This window comes from Triturus cristatus, chromosome 8 (genome assembly GCF_964204655.1).
Source record: "Triturus cristatus chromosome 8, aTriCri1.1, whole genome shotgun sequence".
Lineage (NCBI taxonomy): Eukaryota > Metazoa > Chordata > Amphibia > Caudata > Salamandridae > Triturus > Triturus cristatus.
The window spans coordinates 298356141-298381949 of record NC_140591.1 but is presented as its reverse complement, the minus strand read 5'-3'; the positions used below and the strand labels follow the sequence as shown (position 1 = coordinate 298381949).

Here is a 25809-nt window from a genome sequence, read left to right as displayed (position 1 = left end):
CGCGAGGCCTGGGTTGCCGACGGGCTGGAGCTGGACGACGAGGATTGGATTTCCGCGGTGGCCTCTCCGAAAGAGGTGGCCATCCCGGCTCGCCTTCGTTTCGTCCAGCTCAAGATCCTTCACCGGGTCTACGTGACGGGGCCAAGGCTTTTACGTATGGGTTTTGCCGGTGATGGAATGTGTAAGCGTGGCTGTGGTGCGTTGGCAACTTTCATGCATATATTGTGGGAGTGCCCGAAGGTGGAGCGATTCTGGCGTGGTGTGCATGAGGTTCTACGAATGGTTACGCGGGTCACGCTGCTGCCTGAAGCGAGGAGATGCTTGCTGAATGTCTGGGAACCAAATGACTACTCGGTACCGCAGACGCGGTGGGTGACTCTGGGATACATGATAGCCAAGCGTGATATTGCCCAATTGTGGGGATCCCAGAGGCCCCCTGCGGTGTCGGCCTGGAAGGAGCATATGGATTGGTGTATGTTTCGTGAAAAGGTGGTGTATGTGGCGAGGGGTAAACCTGGGGCGTGGATGAAACTTTGGGGCCCCTGGAACGCCTACCGCGGGGGTATTTGTGAGCCGCCGCTGCTACCGGCGGTCTCGCCGGCTCCGTCTCCCTAGATGGCGCCCCTCCCTTGGCCGCGGGCGCGCGGTCCCCCAGTCCCTGATCTACTCCCGTCCCCCTCCTCGGAATTTTGCTGCTGGTGTGGATCCCCCACTTATGGAGCACGTGTTGTCACTTTGGATCGAGGGTTGCCTTGCGGTTGTGGTTTGTTTATGTTGTTTTGTATTGAGAAAATGGAACCGTACTGTGGGCATGGAGCTTGGAGACCTGCACCATTGATCACTCCTGTTTTCCTACTGTGCACCGCTGAGAAATTTTTTTTTCTTTTTGCTGTATGTATGTAATATGCTTTTGATGCTCTAGCGGCCGGCCGGGTGGTTGTAGGCCCATACCTGTAACTTCTATAAACTGCAATAAACGGTTTCAAAAAAAAAAAAAAACAAAAAAAAAAAGATCGCCTCTATGAATTTTTCTATTGTTGCTAAAGAATGCCGGAAGTTAATGGGATCATGGGTCCATCTCCCCCTAACAGTCTTGGGCCGTGCAAACTTAGTAAAGATGTCCATCTTGCCTAAGTTGACCTACCTCTTTAACACCATCCCATTACATTTTGAGGCATTGCTCATTAATAAGATGCAGAGCGATATTTCCTCATTTATCTGGAAAAATAAAAATGTGAGGATAGCATGGAAAAAAAGTCAGACGGCGTAGGGAGAAAGGTGGACTGGCTGGTCCGGACCTCCAGATTTATGCTTGGGCCTTCCAGATGACACATGCTCGTATGTTGCTAAAAATTCCATCTGCCCATGGAATAGGGAATATGTTTTCAGCCCTATTACAGGGTGAAGGAGTTGGGCAGTCAGGCTTTCTATTTAAGTTTGGGGACCCCAAGTTTAAAAAAAAAAAATCAAGCTGAAGGTGCTCCATGGCTTGGCTAAAACCTGGTCTAAACTTAGGGCTGTTATCAAACTAGGTATTTTTCAAATAGATCTCCAATATGGAACCTTCCATTCCCCCCCGGCTGGGCTAATGACGCCTTGGTAATTCCATTAAAGGATGCCGATATTCAAACATGGGGCGATCTGTTTTTGGAAGGCTCAGTGCTTCCTTGGGAGTATCTGGTTAACAAGGTCGGCCCAAACCTTTCTAGATTAAAGTACATACAAATCTCAAGTTGGGCCCAGTCACATCTATCCAGTGCCCCTCTGAGCTTCAACATGCCCCTAGGAGGAAATAGCCTACTTGTGTCACGTTGTTGGACAGAGCACCTCAATCTAAAGAAGTTTCCCTTTGGTATAATCTAATTTTGGACGAGATAGATGGGGAATTTATTCTTCCTGATCATCTGTGGGGCACCTTACTGCCTAATGAAAACCTGAATGAACTCTGGCGTATGTCTTGTAACATCATGTGGGACCTGGTTAAGCCTGCCTGGCAACGCAGAAATCATCTCTTTACGATCCACAGGGCATATTATTCTCCTCAGAGGCTCTCTAAATTTACTCCGGGAGTTCTGGTGGCATGTCCCCGTTGTGGTTTAGTCGAGGCTTCCGATGCCCACATGTTTTTTGAGTGCACCCATTTGTCACCTTTGTGGGATTCCATTAGCACCAAACTCTCTTCTGCCGTAAGTTTCACTGTTATTGTGGACTTGCGATTAGTAATATTTGGGACTGTGGATCAGAAGCGAAGTCCAGCAAAAGATCTTGTGTTTTATTCCATCCTGACGGCTCGAAGGGAAATATGTAAGCGCTGGAAAGAGACAACTCCACCTTCTCTATACGACTGGCAGTCGGCTATGCTACAAATCTCGAAAATAGACCTCCATAGGTCCGGCAATCTGAGTAAAAGAGCTTTTTGGCACTTACTTGATTGGTCTCAATGACAGACTGGGTTTTTTTTTTTCTCTCCCCAGGTCCGATGATTATGAAGCCATGGTTTACTCTCCCTGCTAATGCCGCATGGCATTGATGCCAATTCTCTTGCGGATTTTAGCTATGGTGGAAGCGGTTTCTGGTTGACGTGTGTTGAGTCCATTACAGGATGTTAAGGTTGGCTGGACGCATGACATAGCTGTGGGGTCACGGTCAGCATTTATTTACCTTAAGACCTCTTCCAACTATCTGTTGAGTCAGCTTGTCAATGTCCTATATGCCATACTTTTTGTTTTGGCCTACGCAAGTTTTAGCCTTGGTGAAGATGTGGACAAAAAAAAAAAAAAAAGACTGAGGCAGGTGTGTAAGAGGAGTAGTGAATATGCTACTTACCAGTATGCATCTGTTCTTGGCATGTAGGGCTGCTGACATTCATATCTGTGCATAGATCGCCGCCTAGTGTTGGGTCCGGATGATTGCACATTGTTGTCCTGGAAGAGTCTTTGAAGTATCACGAGATAGGTGGCTCCTCCCCTGGACTACAGTGCGCATGGGCATCCTCTCCATCCTCAGATTGTTTTTCGCCATTGTGGCAGTGATGGAGTAGATACCGTAAGTGATGACCATGCTATACAGTAATTGAGTGCTGCAGCCGCTACAGGCGCCGGGGAGGAGGGTGGGCGATATGAATGTCAGCAGCCCTACATGCCAAGAACAGATGCATACTGGTAAGTAGCATATTCAGTTCGAGGCATGTGGGCTGCTGAATTCATATCTGTGCATAGATTATATAGCAGTCCCTCTATTAGCGGCGGCTGCCCGTGCCAGCTGCAGCAGTCTGAAAAAGGGTCTTGAGAACAGCCTGTCCTACAGCTGCCTGCTGTTTTGAATGTACATCTACACAGTAGTGTTTTGTAAATGTATGTATAGTGGACCATGTGGCTGCTCTACATATTTCCTCTAAAGGAATATTCCCTAGGAAAGCCATGGACGCCCCTAACTTTCGTGTTGAGTGGGCTCTGGGAGGAATCGTTAATGTGCGTTTAGCCTTTTCATAGCAAATTTGAATACATTTAACGATCTACCTGGCTATCCCGGCTTTGGAAATGGCGTTGCCCTTGTGTTGTGGAGAAAAGGCAACGAACAGTTGTTTTGTTTTCCTAAAATCCTGTGTTCTGTCTATATAGTACATGAGGGCTCTTTTTACATCTAGTGTATGGAGCATTCTCTCCGTGACATTTTCTGGATTTGGAAAGAAAACAGGCAGTTCAATAGTTTGATTCATGTGGAACTGCGATATCACTTTAGGCTTGAAAGTGGGGTTAGTACGTAGTACAACTCTGTTTGCGTGAACCTGTATGAATGGCTCTTGAATGGTTAGTGCCTGGAGTTCACTAACTCTTCTCAACGAAGTTATTGCCACTAAGAAAGCTACTTTCCAGGTGAGGAATTGAATCTCACATGAATGTAGAGGTTCAAAAGGTGGACCCATCAATCTGGTGAGGACCACATTCAGGTTCCACACCGGTGCCGGTGAGTGAGTTGGAGGAATCACTCTTTTGAGTCCCTCTAAGAAAGCTTTGATGGCAGGCACCTTGAATAAAGAGAGGTGCTGCCTGTTCTGAAGATAGGCCGCTATTGCGGTTAGATGTATACGGATGGAGTTGTATGCCAGATTGCATCGGTATAAGTGTAACAGGTAACAGATGATGTTCTGAATGGATGCATCCAGTGGATCAATGTCATTGTTTTTACAGTAAATGACAAACCTTTTCCATTTAGCCACATAGCAAGCTCTGGTGGTGGGTCTCCTGGCCTCCTTGATGATATTCATACATTCTGGAGGCAGGTTCAGGTAGCCGAACTCTAAGACCTCAAGAGCCAGATCGCCAGGTTCAGCTGTTGCGAATCTGGGTGCTGAATTTCGCCATGGTTCTGCGATAAAAGTTTGGGTGTTAGCCGCAGTCTTTGAGGCGGCACCACGGACAGTTCTAGTAACGTGGTGTACCATGGCTGGCGTGCCCACATTGGAGCAACGAGGATGAGTGTCATCGAGTGTTGCCGTAGTTTGCGTGCCACTAGCGGTATTAATGGCGCTGGGGGAAAAGCGTACGCAAATCTGCCTGACCAGTTCATCCATATCGCATTGCCCTGCGACTGTGAATGCGGAAACCTGGCGGCAAAGCTTCGGCATTTTGCGTTTTCCCTTGTGGCGAATAGGTCTATCACTGGATGACCCCACTGCTGGAAGTACGGTTGGAGTACTGATGGATGTAGCTCCCACTCGTGCATTTGGTGGCTGTGTCTGCTGAGCAGATCCGCCATCTGGTTGTCCTTGCCCGGGAGGTGTTCCGCCATGAGGAACATGTTCCTCTGAATGGCCCACTTCCACATGCTCTGAGCCAGATGAGACAACTGTAGAGTGTGTTCCTCCCAGCTTCTGTATGTAGTACATGGCAGTCATGTTGTCCGTCCGGATCAACACGACTTTGTTGCACAAGTGTACTTTGAATGCTTTCATTGCCAGGAAGATAGCCATCAGTTCCAGAAGGTTGATGTGCATCTTTTGTTGCTGTGTCGTCCATAGTCCCTGCACTGTGTAATTGAGTACATGAGCTCCCCATCCCTGGAGAGACGCGTACGCTGTCAGTATTATTTGTGGAACAGGCTGTTGGAACGGTCGGCCCTTGCAAAGGTTTTGTGGATTCCACCAATGCAGAGAGTTGTATGCCCGACCGCTCACCAACACTAGGTCGTTCAACTGTCCTTGAGTCTGATTCCATTGACGTGCCAAGCACTCCTGAAGCGGGCGCATATGTAGTCTCGCGTGCGGGACTATGAAGATGCAGGAGGCCATCATGCCTATCAACTGCATGAACACTCGCGCTGGAAGGGAGTGTTGTGGTTTGAACTTTTTTATCAGCAGTTGCATGCTGTTGATTCCCGCTAAATTCGGCTGAGCTTTGGCAGCCAGAGTGTCTATAGTCGCACCCAGGTACTGCCGTACGTGGGCGGGTTGGAGATGCGACTTTGGATAATTTAGTGAGAATCCCAGATTGTGAAGAAGGTGAATGGTGTGGGATATGTGGCTGGCACACTGCTGGGCTGACATTGCCTGAACAAGCCAGTCGTCCAGGTAAGGGAAGACGTGAATGTGCTGTCTCCTTAAGTGTGCGGCCACTGTCGCTAGGCACTTGGTAAAGACTCTGGGCGCTGTTGTTACTCCGAAAGGGAGTACTTTGAACTGATAATGCTGATCCTGAAGAGTGAACCTGAGATATTTTTTGTGTGATGGGTGTATGGGTATGTGGAAATACGCATCCTTTAAATCTAGTGTTGCTAGGAAGTCTCCCTGACTGAGTAACGGCAGAACCTGCTGGAGGGTGAGCATATGAAAATGCTCTGACAGAATGTATTGGTTGAGTGGGCGGAGGTCTAGTATAGGTCGTAAAGACCCGTCCTTTTTTGGGATTAAGAAGTACAGAGAGTACACCCCTGACCCCCGCTGTTCCATAGGCACGAGCTCTATGGCTCCTTTTTTCAGCATACTTAGTACTTCTTGCTGCAATAATGTCAAGTGCTCTGCGGACATAGGACGGTGTCTTGGTGGTATGTTGGGTGGATTGGATGTTAATTCCAGACAATAACCGTACTGGACAATTTCTCTGACCCATCTGTCTGTGGTGATGGATCTCCAGACTGGCAGGAACTGTTGGGAGTCTCCCCCGACCGGTGTTATGTGGGCAGGGGGCAGCGACAAGACGTCACTGTTTGTTATTGGCGGAGGACCTGGTGTTGCCGTGTCCTCGTCCTCTGCCTTTGGTGCTGGATCCACGATATCCACCCCTATTGTTTTTATTATAGGTACTCTGGGTACCTCCTTTACTGTACTGCTGCTGGGACCCCTGACCTCTAGCTGCTCCTCTATTCCCGGGGCGACGAAAGGAGCCACTCCGAAACTGCTGCGACTGTAGAGCCCCCATAGATTTCGCAGTTTGTGTCCTTTTTAATCTTTTCCAGTGTGGTGTCAACCTCGGGGCCAAATAAAAAGTCTGGGTTGACTGGTTGATTCAAGATATTATTTTGAATCTCAGGTTTGAAGCCCGATATCCTCAGCCATGCGTGTCTCCTCAACATTACACTAGTGTTGATTGTCCTTGCTGCAGTGTCAGCTGCATCCAGTGCGCATTTGATGGACGCATTTGTAATGAGTTGTCCCTCTCTGATGAGGAGCTCCGCTCCATCTTTGTATTCATCTGGTAGGTGTTCTAGCAGTGTTTCTAGTGTATCGTAGTGTGACCTGTCGTATCGGGCCAGGAGTGCCTGAGTGTTGGCAATGCGCCAGATGTTCGCTGCTTGTGCCGCTACCCTTTTCCCTGATGTTTCTAGCACTTTGGACTCCTTGTCCGGAGGAGGAGCATCACCGGTAGTCTGCGAGTTAGCCCTTTTGCGAGCATTAGAAACTACCATGGAGTCCAACGGCAATTGACCCCTAATGTACATGGGGTCTCCGGGTGCAGGTTTGTATTTCTTCTCTATTCTGGGGTTCAATACCCGTGCCCTGGTGGTTTCCTTAAAGATGTCCTTAGCATGTTTAAGAACCCCTTTTAGCATTGGTAGAGTCTTGACCGTTCTTTCCGACGTGGAGAATGTGTCCACCAAGAAATCCTCCTCCACAGAGTCAAAACGGAGTTCCACTCCGTGATTGACAGCTGCCCTTTCAATGAGGGCGTTAAAAGCAGCAGTATCTTCAGTGGGAGATGGTTTGATATTGTAAAGATGAGTGTCCGGAGCATCTTGTGGGTCACCTTGGTCAGTAGGGTCTCCCCATGCTTGATCTTGGTCTTGCTGTTGGTCATCAGGGTCATTATCCACAGGATAAGTGGCATCATCCCCAAGATAGCCCTCTCCTGCATCCTGGTCCGAGTGTGTAGGAGAAAAGGATGGTGGTTCCTGATGAGAGGTGTGGAATGTTTCTACAAGCACTGGCGTTGAACCTGATGCCAGTTTCCTTTTTAGTGGAATCTTGTAGGAGTCCAGAACCTTCTCTGGAACAATTCTCCGCTTGCGGAACAACAGCCTACCAGTGTCGGCGTCGATAAACTGGTCCTGCGAGTCCTCGACATCGGTGTGTTCTGTTGGCACTGTTTGTGTTGGTTGGAGACTCCTCCGAAGTTCGAACATCTTCGGTGCCCCTGGCGGCGGCGGCAATCCAAACTTGATCGGTGCCGGCGCCGAGTGAGCTTTAGCGACTTTGTGTGGTTCGGGGCCCGTTCTTGGTTCGAGGGTTGCCCGTTCCCTGATGCGCTGTAGGGACTCCGACACCTGTTGCAATGTGAATGCAGACGGTGCTTTGGAACCGATAGGCTCTTTGGAGACAGGCCTGGACGCGGTCTCCGGTTTCTTCCCAGCTTTCGGGTTCTCGATCCGAAGTTTGGGATCGGCGCCTGGTTGATTTGATATTTTGGCAGTCGCCGCACTCTCCGGTGTCGACGTAGTCGGATCGACCACCGTGACCATGGTGGTCGGTGCTCCAACCTTCGGTGCCATAGGCCGTTGCGTCTTCTCTGTGTGAACAAGACCGAGAACGAGGATAATAGTCTGTCGATACCGAACGCAAACAATACCGACGATACCTAAAGGCTTTTGGCCTTAAAGAAAGTTTTCCTAACTTGAGCTAAGATAAGCACATCCGAACGCAATGGCGGAAAAAAACTATCTGAGGATGGAGAGGATGCCCATGCGCACTGTAGTCCAGGGGAGGAGCCACCTATCTCGTGATACTTCGAAGACTCTTCCAGGACAACAATGTGCAATCATCCGGACCCAACACTAGGCGGGATCTATGCACAGATATGAATTCAGCAGCCCACATGCCTCGAACCTATATTGCTGGTAACCTCCTCTATATGAAGGAAGCCTTTTACCTCTCCCTCCTCGAAAGGGAACTGTGCGCTATTGAAGCGCCCCCAGCGACTTCGCCGTGTCTGTGTCCCATTTTATATCTTGGAGAGCGTCATCCGAATGGAAGGTCTAACATTTTGTTCTGAACCTCTGGTCTAAAGGAGATAGCTCGAAGCCAACCCCAGCGACGTAGGACAGCTGCTCCCGCCAAGGAATGAAAAGCGGTTGTGGCAATATCCATTGCACAATCAATAACTTCAGAGGAGGCCCGCTCTCCCTATAGGAGGATCTTTTTTGCTTCTGTTTTACTGTCCTCAGGTAGTTGATCAAGGTAAGGAGAAAGATCACATCACATTTGGCGGTCGTAGCGGCCCAGAATAGCTACATCGTTAGCTGTTTTGACTAGGAGGCCTGACATAGAGGAAAATCTCTTGCCCGCATTGTCCAGACGTCTGCCTTCCTTGTCTGGAGGTGTAGTAAGAGGAGCTGCCGGATTTTTAGACTTCCGCTGAGCTGCCTAAGATATGACTGTGAGAAGTTGGCCTGATGTATGATGTCACTAGTTCTGGTGTACACCTTATATCAGTCCAAACAACCCTTATGGTGATTGGTTGTAAAGTCAACCTTATAGACCAGCTATCCTAGTGGTAGCATGGACAAGAGCAGTCTTAGGCTAAACTCTGTATGGCATGTGAAGCCAGCTGTTATACCATATGTAATCCCTTGAATACCAAATGAAAGGACACCACAACAGACATATATATAAAATAAAGTGTATTTGTTCTAGTCAAACCCTCAGCACTCTTTATGAGATTCGAGTTAAGTACAACACAGTCTTATTCAAGCATACATTAAGTCACACAGGTAAGTAATACAGTTAGGCCCTAGGGGCCACGCAACCCATATACTAAAGAAGTGGTATAAGGACCACCGTCACGGAAATAGAATAGGCCTAGGCCATCGCTGGGGCTACACTACACTACCAACAGTTAGGAAGTAGGAGGCCCACGGGATTCAGGTGCAGAGTGGAAACACTCACGCGTAATGCGTATAATCGATAGAAATAGTACAGTTCTGAAATAAGCAGTTTTAGGACACTTCTGGAGTAGCTAGAAAGTCGAGACTCGGAAACTAGACCCTAGGATAGTCACTACCCTTGTGAGCACCGACGTACCCAAGTTACCTAGCCCACGGGCTGCGGGTGCATAGGTGTGAACTTGCGTCGGGTTTCGTCGTGGACTTTTATGGATGCCTGAAGGAAAGTTGCGGACAGGCAGTCAGTGCAGAGTGTCCGGTGGATCCCAAGGCCGGGTTCAAGAAGGAAGGGTACCTGCAAGCAGAAGGGACAGAGTCAAGGTCACTAGCCAGTGGCCACGTGGAACCAGGCGATGTCGTGAAGATTGCAGGTGAAGGGTGAAGCTTGTCGCAGCAGCCACGGGTACCAGGAGAGCGTCGAGGACGACCAGGACCAGGAGGCGAGCTGTCCCACGAAGGCTCTTGCTGTCGGCGGCGGCGAAGTCGAACTAGGACTCACCAAGCCTTGGCAAGCGGAACCCACGAAGAACGGAGGACTTGCTTCTGGTGCAGACCAGGAAGGTCTGGGGTGCTTCTCTTTTGCAAAGAAGCGGGAGCCAGTCTGGGGGAGCCAAACCAGCAGTGAAGATTTAAAGGTGTGTCGTCGCAAAGGCCGCTAGCCAACGGGCAAGCAAACGGACAGACGCGGCAAGCAGGAAAATGCAGAAGGGCCCCACGCAGGACTCGTGGAGTGTGGGGGGCTGATCTTCGGTGCAGATGGTGCATGGGGTTGGGGCTTCTCAATCCCCGGTGCACAACTTCGAGGGTACCTCAGAAGCTGCTCTGGAAGTTACTCGCCACTTTTCCCAGGTAGCCGGTCCCACGTCTCTCGTCGCCTCCACGGATCTCAGCTCGGCTGTGGATGTGGATCAGGGTCGGAGAAGTCTGGAAGTCAAGGCTCTGGTCGGGCTCTGCAGTCGGTCCCTCGTAGAACTTCAGCAAAGCAAAGGGTAAGTCTCTTGATGGTGCCTGTTTGCACAGGGTAGCCACTCCTTGGCCACAAGGGAGATTCTTCGGTCTTCTTCTTTCGTCGAATGTCCAGAGTTTCTGTTCAAGTTGCAGGTTCAGGATAATCTAATCTCCTGGGGCCCAGCTAATCAGGGGGGGCTGGGTTGCCTGCTAGGTCACGCCTTATGGGTGGGACCTGGGAGGGGGGGTGGTTACACCCCCTTCCCTTTGTCCAGTTTCGCGCCAGGACTGGGGCTGGAGTGCCCCAGCACCGGTTTGAACTGGACTATGCATGGTGATAGCACCTCCCAAGGCAGGAAACCTATTGTCCAAGCCTCCCTTGCCGGGATCACTCCCAGCAGCAGGAGGTCAGACTTGTGTCGTGGCAGCAGCATCCATTTTGTGATGCTGGGGCTCTGGTTAACTTTAACCGGGTAAGTAGGTTTCAACATGTCTTCTCCCTCTAGAAGGGAGGGATAATATCCTCATCCCCAGAAATGGGATGGGCGTATTATTCCAAAGTGTTAGACACCTTACACGACATGTTTCGATAAAGCCAAACCATAGTTACCATAACCGTCTAAGATTATAAGGCACTTTAAGAGTATATGGTAGGCTATATCATAGAACAGCTATAAGGACATGGTTCCGAAATCTGCAGACAGGCTCAGCTCATGCTAGAGCACCATCTCACATGTTACCAAGCACTCTGCCTCCAGGATTGTTAAGGCCTGCCATAGGAGTGGCTGATAGGTACACATGTCTATATATAAGATAGGTATAGTAATACTACACCTAAGCAAGGGGTGATTACACGACCTTGCCCCAGCTGAGTGATCAGCCAGTTGTGTCATAATGGAAGGCCAGGCCAGGGGTGGCATAATACATGCTGCAGCCCCTGGTAGGCCTAGGGTACACCTATGCCCTGGGTACCTATGGTACACTGTACAGGGGCCAATAAGGTGATCCTATCCAAATGGGTTATGCACCTAAAGTACATAGTATTAATTTAGAGAGAGAACAGCAGGGCTGTGGGTCTGGTTAGCAGGCCCCCAGCCACATCTAAGTCGAAAACCAGTAAAGCATAAGCAAAAAGTGGGGGTGAACATAGAAAGCAGATCCTACTCTCCTACAATGACTGAGTCCGGTTTTGGCAGACTCATTAGGCAAGCCGGGCTATCCTCCAGTGTTTATATTTTTTCTCCAATCGAGGAAGCACTGGGACCACTGTAGCTGGGGTCTTCATGACTTTAAGACCCTCTTCCCAAACATGATTGACAATAGGGATGGTTCTTATAGTCTTTTTATAGGGCTCCTTAAAATCATATAGGAGACAGTCTGCCTGCGCCGAAAGCACAGGTAGTTCAAACCTCTTGGCCACCCTTTCCAGCAGATTGTAGAAACCACCACTATCCCTCGGAGGAGAATCCACAGGAACCGGTGATGGAGAAGGAATAGGGATAATGTAATCATCCCACTCACCATGCGGGTCTGGAAGATCCGTATCCCTTTGGTCATCATCCAAAGTATCTAGTTGGAAAATATGATTAGTCGGTGGAGGATCGTCTATTATTTGCAGCGGCGGTGGTGGTGGTGGTACCCATGGGGGGGGAGGGGGGGCGGAAGGCACTGAGAGTAGGCCAATGGGAACTGAGCCCACTTCCGGAGCTGCAGCCGATGTTGGAAACCTCCGTTTATAGTCTGATAGCATAAACTGCAAGTCTGAAATGAAGGAGGACGGCATACAGACCATCTCATCTTGATATCCTCTATGGTAGTCCTGGGGAGGATCACAATCTTGTTCCTCTTCATAATCTTCCTCCTGGCACTTAACATGCAGTTCAGAAGGGCTATGGGCATATCCGAAAGGACCTTCCTCATCCAAGTCCTCTTCTTTCAGGAGGTGAGAGGGTAATAGAGGGGTCATCTTGCTAGAAGAAGTGACTTCAGGAGTCACCTGGCGCTTTCTCTCTTTTCTTCTAGATATTTTTTATCCCCGTCGACGATGTAGATATTGTCATTGACAGCGCTGCTGTCGATACCATTGACGTTACCGTCGTCGACACTGCTGTCGTCGTCGTCTTTGTCGCTGTCGTCTTCGTCGACAGTTTCATCATCACTGCCGTCGATGGAGTTGGGACGGCCTTCGTCGACACCACCAAAGTAGATGAAAGTTTCAGAGACTGGTCCTTGTCACTCCACGTCGACGATGTCGATGACTTTTTCTTCGTCAACAGTGTCGTCGACAGCTTTGTCGACAATGGAAACTTTCTCCTGTCGCTCCTCAAGAGGAACAGAGGAGGGTTTTTGAACACCTTTCTTCCCTCAGGAGGGGAAGGAGGAACAGAGCTCGACTTCCTCACACCACTGTCCCCTGTTGTAAGTCCCTTCCTCTCCTTTACACCTCGGTGAGGAGATTTAGATGGACTGCCCCCGTTAGACCCATGAGGGGTCTTTTTAGAGGCTTTTTGAGGGCGCTCCTCAGAAGAAGCAGAGTCAGATGATCTTTTCTCAGATCTTCTAGAAGACGCAGCAGATGAGGCCTCATCACTGTCATTACTAGAGACTGGATCTCTTCTGGAGTTTAGCTTTGTGGAGCTGGTAAGGAGACTTCCCTCACGGTCCCTCAGGGTTTCTGTAGAAAAGGTACGACCTATCTTGCAGTCCTTGGCCTTGTGGTCCGGATACAGGCAATATATGCAATCTTTATGAGGGTCATCCCATAAAGCCTCTTTTTAGAGCAGGTGGTACAAGCTCTAAAAAGGGCTTTTTTCTCCTTGTCTGTCATGATGAAAAGGGAACAGACCAAAAATAGTAGAATAATCTGTTGGAAACAAGTACTGAAGAATTCTCTCAAAAGAATTCTCTCAAAAGTGCTAGGGAGTCTCCACTGAGCAGAGCTCAGTGGAAACTCCCTAGCACAATGTGCGTAGAAAATCTGAAGGTCTGAGGCTCTCTCATGAAGGTTCTAAGAGGAGAGGCTGATCCATTTGTTTATTTTATTTGGTCTCTTTTACAAAAAGAGGTGGGTATGTTACAAAATTGGAATGGGCCTAGGCCTGGGTTCTAAATTGTAATGGCTTTGCATTGCAATATTTATATACCGGGGACTCCCATCTCGACGACCGGGAATGATTCAAGCATGTGAATCTATGAAAGTTCCAATACTGGAGTAAATAATGATAAGTATAAAAACTGAGGCAACAGGCCTAATGTCCAAACTGAGGCAGAGATAGTGAACACACATGGACGACAGCCTGCCTTAAGGCTAGAACCATACCCTGCAGGCAGAAAAGGTCACCATTTATTGCTATTCGTATGTCAATGTTTTATAGCCATGTTGTACAGCAGCATGGCCTAACGTTATTTTAAAAAGTAGTATGACGCAGACAACACTAATGTTTTTTTGTTTTAAAGCACATTACTGCTGGACATGTCATAGCGCTTTTTGAAAAACCTATTTATTTCTAGCCAAGTGCTCCCAGAAGCAACACGGGAGGGAGGGTGAGTATGTCGATGGGGGACGAGCAAGAGAAAATAAAATACACAGACAAAAGAGGGTGGGAGGTAGGGGCTGGGAGCAAGCAGGCAGACAACGGAGTGTGGGCAGGAGGAGTGAAGGCAAGCACACTGACAACAGACGGTAAAGGGGGCTAGTTCAAGCACACGGACAACAGAGGGAGGACGGGTGGTCGGTATTAGGGAAGAACATGAAGGCGGTAGTTGTACACAAGGGACACAGCTGAAAAACACACACAATTTGTAGAGTGCTTAAATAAAAAAGGAAAATGTAGGGCCTGAAGAATGAGCAGTGGAAGTAACGCATCCATGGTCAAGAGAGGGACAAACACACTAAGTGGAAGGAAGTCTATGAAATATAACTAAGAAGAAGCAAACAAATCAATGACAATGAAGCCCACCAATGTTAATCAACAGGCAGCTGTGAGAAAGTGCCAACTTTCTCGCATGGTATGCCCCCACTTTTTGCTGAATGTACTTTGACTGAGTGTGCCCTGGACTCCTGCCAATCAGGTGCCCAGGGCCTATGTTCCTTCCCTAAAACACAAATTGGCAAACCCTGGCCACATGTTAGCCCCTGGTAAATGGTACCCTAGGTACCCAGAGCCTTGTGACCAGGGAATGCCTCTAAGGGCTGCAGCACTCATTGTGCCACCCTTAGAGGCCCTGTACCCTTACACACACACACTGCCCTTGCAGGCTGGGTGTCTGGGTACAAGACAAAACATAGTCGACATGGCACACATCCCTGTGTGCCATGCCCACCACCTACACTGCCATGGCATACATCAGCCACCCCTCTAGCTATGTGCCCTATGCCAGTGGTGTGGGCACAGGAGCAGGAGCCCGGTGCACCTATAGTACCCAGGTCCATTCCTGGGCACTGTAAGTGCAGTGCCACCATTTAAGAGCACTGAGAGCTCGTCAAACACGAACTCCACAGCACCATAATGGCAACACTGAAGACTGAGAAGTTTGATATCAAACTTCTCAGCACATTAAACCCGCACTGATGCCAGTGTGGGATTTAATGTACCAAGCACCCCAGACATGTTGCTGGACCCCTGCGTAGGAGAGCCCCTGCTCTCCTGGGCCTGCAACAATGCACATCCTGGGCGAGGTGCTAAATCTCCTCCCCCAGGATGGGCAGGGGGAAGCTTCAAAGGCATGCCGCCTCTGTGAGCTTCCCCAGGCCACTGCAACCCCCCACTCTGGCGGGAAGCTTGGCCGGAATCCCCAAATAAGGACAGGGGATGTGCCAGCCTGCCAACCCCACCCCTCAGGTGGGGGAGGCGAGGTGAAGCACATCTCCGGGCTCTCGCCATCTTGAAGATGGGAAGCCCTGCCCAATCAGGATTAGGCTACTGCCCCCCTCCCACAGGAGAGAGACAGGATAGGGAGTGTACCCACCCCAGGACAGGGACCCATTGGTCCCTGCCCTTCACCTACCTGTAACGCCCCTAAATCTAGTATTTAGGGGCACCCTGAACCTTCCTTCTCCAGATTCCAGATTCCGAAATCCGAAGAAGAGCTAGAAGAAAGAAGACCTGCCCTGCAGCTAAGAAGAGGAAGACACCAACTGCTTTGGCCCCAGCCCTACCGGCCTGTCGACCCTCGAACCTGCTCCTGCTCCAACCGGCATCTCTTGTGGCCAGCAACCTCACATACCCCGGAGAACCTGGCTACCTTTTGACTCTAAGCCCACTGGGACTCCAATGAGTAGAGGCTCTACTCAAAATCTACTTCTAATCCCTGGCAGCAGCCCGGAACCGCGAACGCAGCACACACTGCACCCGCCAAGCCTGGCCTGTGCCGGAGTGAACAAAGACCACAAGGACGACCCCACGGCGACTGTGACCCCGTGTCCGGCACCCAAGGACCTCCCTCGACACTCCTGAAGAAGCCTGCAGCCTCAGAACCAGGTGCCCCCACCAACCGCGATCAACAGAGGGTAAGATTTCCCGACACCAAAAGGCACCCCTGCACCCAGCGCCCCACGGCCCCCTGTGCCCAATCCCTGGGTACCTACCTATCCTCCAACTACCCAACTTACCTCTCAAAGTGGTGGTGGCACCTGAAGCATCTTCGTCCCCGAGCTTGCAGTCCTTTTCTAAACCGGAGCTTTCCCATTGAATTCAATTGAACGCCCAAAGGCTCGAAAGCACCCTGCACCCAGCCGCCCTAGTGGCCCTGGCAGTGCAACCTCTACACCTATCTACTTCCCCACTTGCCCTGAGTAAGTGACCAGGAGCCCAGCTCCCACAGCCGCGTGGCCTGCTAGTCAGCAGCCATCAACCAAGGCCTCCCTACCTCTCATAGGATAACATTGGGCCAAACTCTCTCTGCACCCGGCCGCCCTTGTGCCGCTGAGGGTGTAACAACTGTATCTACCTGACCCTGGGAGACCCCTGAGTCTATGCCCAGAACCTTAACTCTGCCAGTCGAGTACTTACCTTTAAACCGATAACTCAATTTTCTCCATAGGGTAACATTGACTGTTTTTTCCTGAAATTTCTTCTAAGTGTGGACTTTTCAAAACTTAAAATATTCACCAAAAATCAGCCGAATAACGAAAACGAAAATACTCACCTGCTATTAGGTGAGCTCCCAGTGCTGGATCTTGGTGCCCAGCACTGACTCTGAAAAATACTTAAAACTGTACTTACCAGTAACCCAATGTTCTCCCATAGGAAACCATTGACTTTTTTTGTGTCAATTTCTGCAAACTTTAAATATTCTTTAAAGATCGTATAATTTCTGAAAATTTAATTACTTACCTGTTTTGGATAAAGGTCTCAGTACTGAGTCTAGGCACCCTGTACTGGATTACAAAAGTAACAAGAACATACTATACCTGCAACTTTTATTTTCTGCCATAGGGAATCATTGACTGTTTTCTATGAAATATTTTCTAAGTGTCAACTTTTAAAATAGCAAAATATTGTCTAAAAATCATCACAGTAATCAAGTCGACTTTTATCACTCGTTTCTAAGTACTGTCCCAGGACTGAATCTAGGATCCAGTCCTGGAATTCCAAAAAGTAATCTATTGCAAATAACTTGAAACTTCCATTGAACTCAATGCATTATTGTGTTTTAAACTGCGTTGCCTATTGCAACCACTTGTAACTTTCTACAAAAGCCAATTGCATATTGCAAAAGTATTTATATAAAGTATCTCAGCCTGAGAAAGTATATCTTAATACCTATTGTTGGTTCTAAAATAAAACAAGCACATACTTTTTTATATATAAACCATTGGCCTGGAGTTCAGTTATTGAGTGTGTGAGACCATTTGCTGACTGAGTGTGTGCAACAAATGCTTTACACTGTCCTCTGATACTGCCTTACTGCTCGACCAAGCTGTCACTTTAGAGAGTAAGGTTATATCTAACTTTAGCCTCTGCCAAACCTCTGGGGACTGTGAACTCTGTACACCCTGTACCTATTTGGGAACAGTATATACAGAACCACTTTCTCACAGCAGCCGCTAAACTCCATGTAAGTTAACAAAAGTTCTCGCAAGAGAGTACATGTACCGTTTTAGGTGATACCAAAACAAGAATTTTCAATGCAATAGGTCTCACATTTACCAGAGTTTAAGCTATTGGCATTGTAAATGACAATGCCTTTTATTTATGCTTTAAAGACTAAAACAAAAATAAAAGGCATTGTTATTTGCAATGTCACTAGCTCAAATTCGCAAAATGCGAGACCTATTGCATTGCAAATACTTGTTAGATTAGTGAGTAGAAACGCTCCCTTTCGGCCCGCGCTGGCAAATTAAATAAATAAACAAGCGCAGCCGCTAAAGTGAAACCAGACGTGCTGCAAATAAAAATAAAAAATAGTGCTTAAATACTACGAAGGAGACCCTGTAACGCCACAAGTAAACGACCCAGTCCTTATGGGAGGTAACAATTGGCGGCAGGACGGTAACAAGGAGGGACTAACAAGCCTCATTATCAATCGGAAGCCAGCATTTACCAAGGACAATGACACCAGCCAATCAAAAATATGTGCAGAGAGAAGGTGAGGCTTCCACAGCATACTCTACTACTGCATGCCTTGCAGAGCGAGCAGCTCGTGCGTGTTGCCGCTAGGTTCGACCTAAAAATTACTTGAATGAAATGCAGAATATAGATTTTTTGTGTAAGATTCTCAAACATGATTGAAACTGCACACTATGACAACATACCCCTTTGATGTTGAATCATTTTGGTAATCAGAGGGGCATAACAACCTAGACATTTAGGCAGCAGTGCGCACAAGTCCCTGGCTTATGACTGTAATAGCATTTTTTAAGAATGTACTGTTAGCTCGTTTATTTAAGAATGAATATGCAGTCCCAAATGAATACACAGACCAATATTGTTCTTTCAGGGGTCATTGTTTTAGTGTTGGCTTCCCCATGAAACCTGTGTAACTGGTTGTAACGGTTATTATTACCACAGTTTATTATAAAATCATGACCTTTTTTATGAAGCAATATACATTTAACTCTGCGTAACTAATCCAGATCTGCACAACAGTAGAATGGCCTGCCTGATAAAACAGGTTTCAAGCTTAGTGCGCAGCCAATATTACTTTGCACGTTCTTTGTTTGAACCAGCCAAAACCAATAGAAATGTGGATTTCAAACACTTTCCAGTGTTTTTCTAGATGGATGAGCACTCCAGCTTACTTTTATTAATAAAGAATGACTGGGCTGCCCAAAAAAATGCACTATCTGTTACGGGCCACATTGTTTGTATCTCAAAAAGTTTCATGATAAACTACTATTTTTTGGGTAGACCCCAGTGCAACAATGCAACATTTTGTATCAACTTTGTCAAATGTAAAAGCCAATTTCATATAAATATGAATATTAATGGTATTCTAACTGTGGTATCTTGTTCCGTGGAGATCGCTTGTTTAATACTGTTAAAGTTAAAAAATAATTTTCATTAATGCATTAGTAGCTTCAGAAGGCTAAAGTCTAAACTGCAGGTTATAAAATGATCAGTGGATCAAATTTCATGGACGTTAAGAATAAACTCTGGTTGTAGCATATGTGGTGCTTTATGTTAATGCAAGATAACTGCACGTATGGTGGTACAAAAATCCAGTTTGCTGCGACAACTAATTTAGTTTTGAAGTTAGGTGGTAAGACTGTAAGCTGGTTTATAACTAAGTAGGGCAAGAAAAATACAACACCAAAGACTTACAATTAGACTGCAATTTGCGCCTGAATTATTTGAATACACAACTACCTTGCAACAGTGTCAAAATCAATACTAACTAGAAACATGTCACAAATAAAAGATAAAATGCAACTTACTGGGACAGGAATAGGTGTAGGAAAAGGGATGTTCCGACTGTATAAATGCATAGGCGCTGGTAAATACACCGGCACTGGAATAGGCAGAGGGAAGTAATTCTTCGTCAAATCTTCCTCTAAAATAACAACATTGAAATGTAAACATTCTCAAAATTACAAATGCATCGGTCACATATTAAACAACTTGTTTAATGAAATGTCATAAATTACCTGTTTGACAGGATTTTGCTTGCATGTGAGGTTTACAATATGTAGCTTTCGTCATTGTTAAAGGTTTGCAAAGGACAGCCTTATTCTTCATATCTTTACATGAAGTTGGGTATGGGGCAGGTGTAGAGTTTAAAACCTGGCAGATAAGATAAAGCAAACAGTCAAAGGTTAAGGTGTTTAAATCAATACATTAAAGAAAAGTACTGATTAATATGCATTAAGAAAGCATTTTTTATACGAGAAGGCCAGACAATCTAAATGTGAATAAACCACAACGGAAGTCAATGGAAAAGCAACATGCATAGAAGAACAGGGTACTTACTTTCAATAACACATTATCTGGTAGAGCCTTTAGTCACAGATTTCTTACTGTAGAGCATTTCCCAGGTGTCAGGATGGATCCCAAAAATCTTAAACACTACCCTTCCATGACGGTATGTAGCGTCGTTTGGTTCCACATCATCTGCACCAGATGTGACGTGCACAGGGCCTATATAGACGCCACCCTTGCGCACTGACATCAATTTCTTTTCGTGACATTTCCGAACCAGACTCACTGCGCAACAGTAGAAAGCCGATAGACTAGTGAGCAGACACTAAGAACCTGAAGGGTCCTTCTAGATAGAAAACATTGTTCACAGAGCAAGGCGGAATTGTGGGTCAGTAAGAAATCTGCGGCTAGACAGTCTACCAGATAAGGCGTTACTTAAGTAAGTAACTTGTTAATCTGAGAGAAACTTTTAGCAGCAGATTACTTACCTTAGATTAGATACCCAAGCAATGTCTCCCCTTAGGAGGGTCTGCTAACAGGTTTAGACCAGGACATACTGGAGGACCGCCTGAGCAAAGGGCCTGCTGTGCTGGACCAAGGAAGCCGTGTTTAGTAAAGGTGAGGAGAGTAGCCCATGTAGCAGCCTGACAGATATCCAGGACAGGGACTCTGAGCCAGCACAGTGGTCACGGCCTTTGCTCTGGTGGAATAAGCGCGCAAGTCCTCTGAGGGTTGCTTCTTGGGTAATGCGTGACAGATTTGAATGTAAAGCACAGTCCACCTGGAGGTGGTCTGTTTCTGCACAGTCTTCCCTTTCTTTGCTCCAGCAAACGATACAAAAAGGTGATGATCCTCCCCCAGATGTTTTTTGGTGTGATCAATCCAGAACAACAACTGTCTTTTTGGGTCCAGGCAATGGAGTCTCTCCTCCTCTTTGAAAGGGTGGGGCGGAACACAGAAAGTTGGCAGTGTGATATTCAGGCAGACGTGGAGAGGCGTTACCACCTTTGGCAGGAAAGAGGCCCAGGTGTGGAAAAACAGTTTGTGTGGGAAGAAGTTGGTGTACGGAGGGTGCACCGAGAGCTCCTGAAGCTCACTAACCCTCCTGGCCGATGTTATGGCCAATAAGGTGGCTGTTATGTTGGGCATGAGAAGTAGATGACAACTATGCATTGGCCCGAGCGGCAAGCATATAAAAAAATGTTAAAACGAAATTGAGGTCCCATTGGGACAAAATGAAGGGTTTTGGAGAAATCATATGCTTAAGTCGATAAGGAAATACATCTCTTTGTATGGTCACCCCCCAAGTTTTTCGACTGTTGCTGCTAGTTCTTTCAACTCTAAGAGTGCACTGAGGCCTGCTAATCAGACCTCAGTGACAGTGCCCTGATGCTAAAGCGTATGTTGAATTGGCTGTACCCAATTGTAAATGGCTAACTTACCTGAAAGTCCCTAGTATATGGTAATCTGGAACCCAGGGCATGTAAGTTAGAGGAATTCCCCATGGCTTGCAGCACTAGTTAGGCCAACCTGGAAATCCCCCAAGTAAGACAAGCTCCCCAGTCCGCCAATGCAGACTGGCTGAACATTTGCGAACTACTGGCCCGACTTTGCCATTGAAGGCAATGGAAAATCCTCCTACTTCCCCAGTACATCTGTGTAAGTCAGCCTTCTGATTCCTAAACCAGGGTGCAACATATGATATGGGAGGACATGTCATTTTACTGTAGAAAGACTTGGTCGCCAACTGGCGAGTAGAGGGATATAGGCTGACCCCCTCAGCTGTGCTGCCTCCTGAACAGTGCGACCAAAGTGAGCACTCCGAGGTATCAAATTACTTGTTACATTAAGCCCGACTTGCATCTCAAGTTAAAATTAATGTAACTTATTGCAGTATGCAGGTTTTACCTAGCTGCCACTTTGTTAGCTTTAAAACTCCTGTGCATTTCCGGGCACACATGGAGTCTATTCTACAAGACAACTTATTGCCCTCTTGGAGAGACGTGCAGACTCCTCTCAGGAAGGGGATCAATGAAGAATTGCAGGCCAGGGAGGTGTTACATCCATCCGGCAGGAAGTCACTTCGGTGTTAATCCAAAGAGGCAGGCTTTAAAGGAGAAGCCGCCTTTGAAAGGCAGATGTGTAACACAAGGGAGTAGGGCTGACACATTGTTTAGACAGACAGGCTGGCATGGAGAACAGATCGGGGAAACCAATTGACAAATCAGTTTCCCAGGGACATGTAGCCCTGAGGAAGCCACACACTGGGGGTAGGCTAGTGAGGATTGAACAGCGAGAGAGGGGTCTCGCCATCTTAGGAGTGGGCAGAACGGTATATCATGGGATAGCCAGATGCCACACATTGCAAGACTTGGTAACCAGGTGGAAGGCACCCTGGTAGACCATTGGCTACCAACCACATCCTGGCCTGGGGGTATTTACCAAGCATAAGGGGAACCCCTGGCACCAAGACCTCAGATCTTTACTGACTGAAAGAAGTACCAAAGGAAAACTGTCCTACTGCACGGAGGGACCACCAAAGAGAGGTTGCACTAGAGAAGACTGCATCTGCTGGCTAGCAAACAAAGGGACAGTGTCTGCCGTGCCCTGCTAAAGAAGAAGTCATCCTTGGAGACTAGCAACGCAAAGAGACTTCAAGGGTCAGCTGACTGGCCTCCTATTCGCAGCACAGGGACACAAAAGCTGAAGAGGCCTGCTGGCGCAATTTGGTAGCCCAAAGTACAAGTCGCTACCACAACCACTGTGCAGCACCAGGGACTAGACACCCCCTCAACATCTTTATTGACAACGTCGCATCCACAACATCCTTGGAGAATCTTCAGCATCCTTCATCCTTTTCACCAGGACCACTTTCATTGGAAAAACCTCAGTTGCTAGGAGCAGCAAATGGATGGGGGTGCTCACAAAGGCAGCAAGCATTTGAAGCTTCCAATTCGTGTGCCCTGCCAACCCTGGGGAGGAGACCTGGCCCCGTGTCCCAGGTTGTGCTTTGTTTCAGGACCCCGTGAGTGGCAAGCTCTCGACCAGGGGTCCAGAAACATGTCTGGTGGTGGCAGCTGACTAGCAGCCGCTTAGCCAGGACATTAGAGTTAGGTCGTTTTTCCAGGGGGCATCTCGGAGATGCCCTCTTAGTGCATTTTTCATTAAATCCCACACTGGCGACAGTGTGGGTTTAATGTGCTGAGAAGTTCGATACTAAACTTCCCAGTTTTCAGTAAAGCCATCATGGTGTTGGGGAGTTTGTAATGACAAACTCCCAGACCATATACTGTTTATGGCATTACTCCTAATGGCCTTACTGCACTTACAATGTCTAAGAATGGACTTACACACTGTAGGGCTGAGGCACCTGTACACTCACCACTGGTATAGCGCACCCAGCTAGAGGAGTGGCTTACCTAAGGCAGTGGATTGTAGGCATGGAACACATGGATGTGTGCCAGGTCGACTCTTCACTTTGCTCTGCACCAAAACATGCAGCCTGCAGTGGGTGTGTGTAAAGGTACAATGCCTCTAAGGGTGGCACAATAAGTGCTGAAGCCCATGGAGGCCTTCCCACGTCACAGTGCCCTTGGTACATATTGTACCTATTACAAGGGACTTAAATGTGGCCAGAGTTGCCAATTGGGTTTTGCAACACTACAGTCGAGGGAGAGAACATAGGCCCTGGGTACCTGGGTGGCAGGAACCCAGGGCACACTAAGTCAAAGTGCATGAAAATTAGGCAAAACGTGTGTGTGTGTGTGTGTGTGTGTGTGTGTGTGTGTGGGACGGGGGGGGGGGGGGGAGTGTAGGGTGAGACCATTTAAATATGGGCACTTTCTTACAGTACATGACTAAATATTGTCCATGCAGACTAGGACAACCTTGTGTAAGAGATGAGGAAGGAAAGCTTTCAGTGCTAGGAAGACTGCCCGAAGTTCCAAGTGGTTGATATGTTGATAGGAATGGATTGCTGTCTGGCATCCCACGGATCTTGTTTTGTTAGGTCTTGGAGATGTACATCTCAGCCTGTTTCTGATGCATATGTAGTTAGAATGATTAAGAACTGTGTCCAAGAAAAGCCGCCCCTTCAATAGATTGTTGGTATTCCACTATTGCAGAAAACGGGGAGTGTGGGGGTCTATCAACACTAAATACTGTAGATGACCCTGTGCTTGAGACCACTGGTGAGACTGTTGCAGTGGGTGCATGTGTAGTCTTGCATGTGGAACTATGGCAATGCAAGACACCATCATTCCCAATAGACACATGACAGGTCAAACTATGAGAGTTTTGTTCGACTGGAATGTAGATAGAGTTGTTTGAAAATTCTGTATCTGAGCTGGATTGGATTATGCCAACCATAACTGCGTGTTGAGTGTTGCCCTTAAGTATGGTTGAATCTGAAGAGGTGGAAGTTGAGATTTGGTTACACTGATGGTGAACTCCAAGCTGTGGAGTAGATCTACTATCAACTGAATGTATTGTTGAGATTGGTGATGAGTGGTGGCTTTGATGAGTCAGTCCTCTAGGTATGGAAATACATAAAAGTTTTGTCCTCTTAAATGTGCTGCAACTTCTGCCAACCACTTTATGAAGACACAAGGTGAGGTAGTGTCTCCAAACTTAACTTTGAATTGGTAAGGTTTTCCTCCTATGACAAACCAGAGGTATTTGCTATAAGCAGAGTGTGTGAATGTAAGCGTCCTTTGGGTCCAGTGTGGCCATAAAGTCGCCCTGTTGTAGAAGGGGAATGAAATCCTGCAGCGTGACCGTGTGAAAATGTTCTGAGATGATGTAATAACTGAGGGGCCTGAAATGTAAGATTGGTCTTAAGGGCCCGTCCTTTTTTTGGAATGGGGAAATATAAGGAGTATACTCCTGTGCCCTGTTGGGTGAATAGGGTTTGGTTCTATTGCCCCTTAGAGGAGTATGGCTTGGACGTCTTGTCTGAAAAGTGCTAGGTGATCCTGTGATAACCTTTGAGTGTGAGGCGGATGTTAGGTGAGGTGGTAAACTGCAGACAATAACTATGTTGGATAATACCCATTGGTCTGTGGTGATGAATTCCCAGATTGGATGGAAAAACTGTAGTCTTCCCCCGACAGGTGTTGTGTGGTTGGGGGCGGGGGAAGGGGGAGTCACTGACTGGTAGTGGAGGATGCACCACGGGACTTTATTGCTACCACCTTTAAAGGAGCCCCTGAAAAAACCCTTCGAGAAGGTGGATTGGCCCTGCTCTGGTGGGAAAGTGAAGGGGTCATTGTTTGAGGATTTATATCTGCCCCTGTAGCCTGAGCGATGAAAGGAACTTGTAGATTTATTAGTCTGCAAGGCACCCATAGACTTAGCCGTGTCTATCTTTTTAAATTTTATCTAGGGTGACGTCCACCTGTCCCTTGTCAAAGGGCATATTAAGGACCGTTTGATGGACTTCTGCCAGAACACCTGATCCAAGCATGATGCCTGAGGAGGAAACTAGTGTTTATTCCTCGTTCGGCCATGTCTGCTGCATCTAAGGCACATCTGAGGAGTTATTAGTGATGGCCTGACCCTCTGCCACAATCTGCTGCTCCTTTTCACGATACGCCTCCGGGAGCTGTTGTAACAACTCTTCCATTTCATCCCTGTGGGCCCTATGCGCTAGGAGGGCCTAGGAGTTGGCAGTGGCTAGCTGCTTAAGCGGCTACCCGTTTGCCTACTGCATCGATACGCTTGCTCTTTTTCCGGTGGTGGCGTATCTCCAGATGCTGGACTATTAGCTCTTTTACAAGCAATTGTGAGAACTATAGAGTCTGGTGGAACCGTACCAGTTATCAATAGAAATTCTGATGGGGCTGGTTTATATTTTTCATCCACGTGTGGGCTAATGACTAACACGGATGGGTTATTTTAAAATATCCTCAGCGAGGAGTAACATACCAGGGAGCATAAGTAAATATTGCATGCCCTTGGGTGTAGAAGATAGGATGTCAAAAAGGAAATCCTCCTAAGAATTCTTTACGTAATTGGATACATAGTAAGTAGCTGCCCTGGCAATAACCTGTTGGTAGGCACTAGCATCCCCGGGAGGGGAAAGTCTAGCTGGATATAAATCTAGATCATTAGGTATCATGGGATCAGTATC

General features: G+C 47.6%; 1 protein-coding gene across 1 annotated transcript in view; it reads right to left on the bottom strand.

Moving 5' to 3' along the window:
- The window catches only part of ZMYM2 (zinc finger MYM-type containing 2), a 1132334-nt gene that overhangs the window by 438965 nt on the left and 667560 nt on the right, over positions 1-25809 (bottom strand). Inside the window, exons 13-14 of the mRNA XM_085621554.1 lie at positions 19409-19544; positions 19199-19314 (exon numbers count right to left, since the gene is read on the bottom strand). Coding sequence (XP_085477680.1) covers positions 19199-19314; positions 19409-19544 — 252 coding nt within the window. The remainder of the gene's footprint in view (positions 1-19198; positions 19315-19408; positions 19545-25809) is intronic.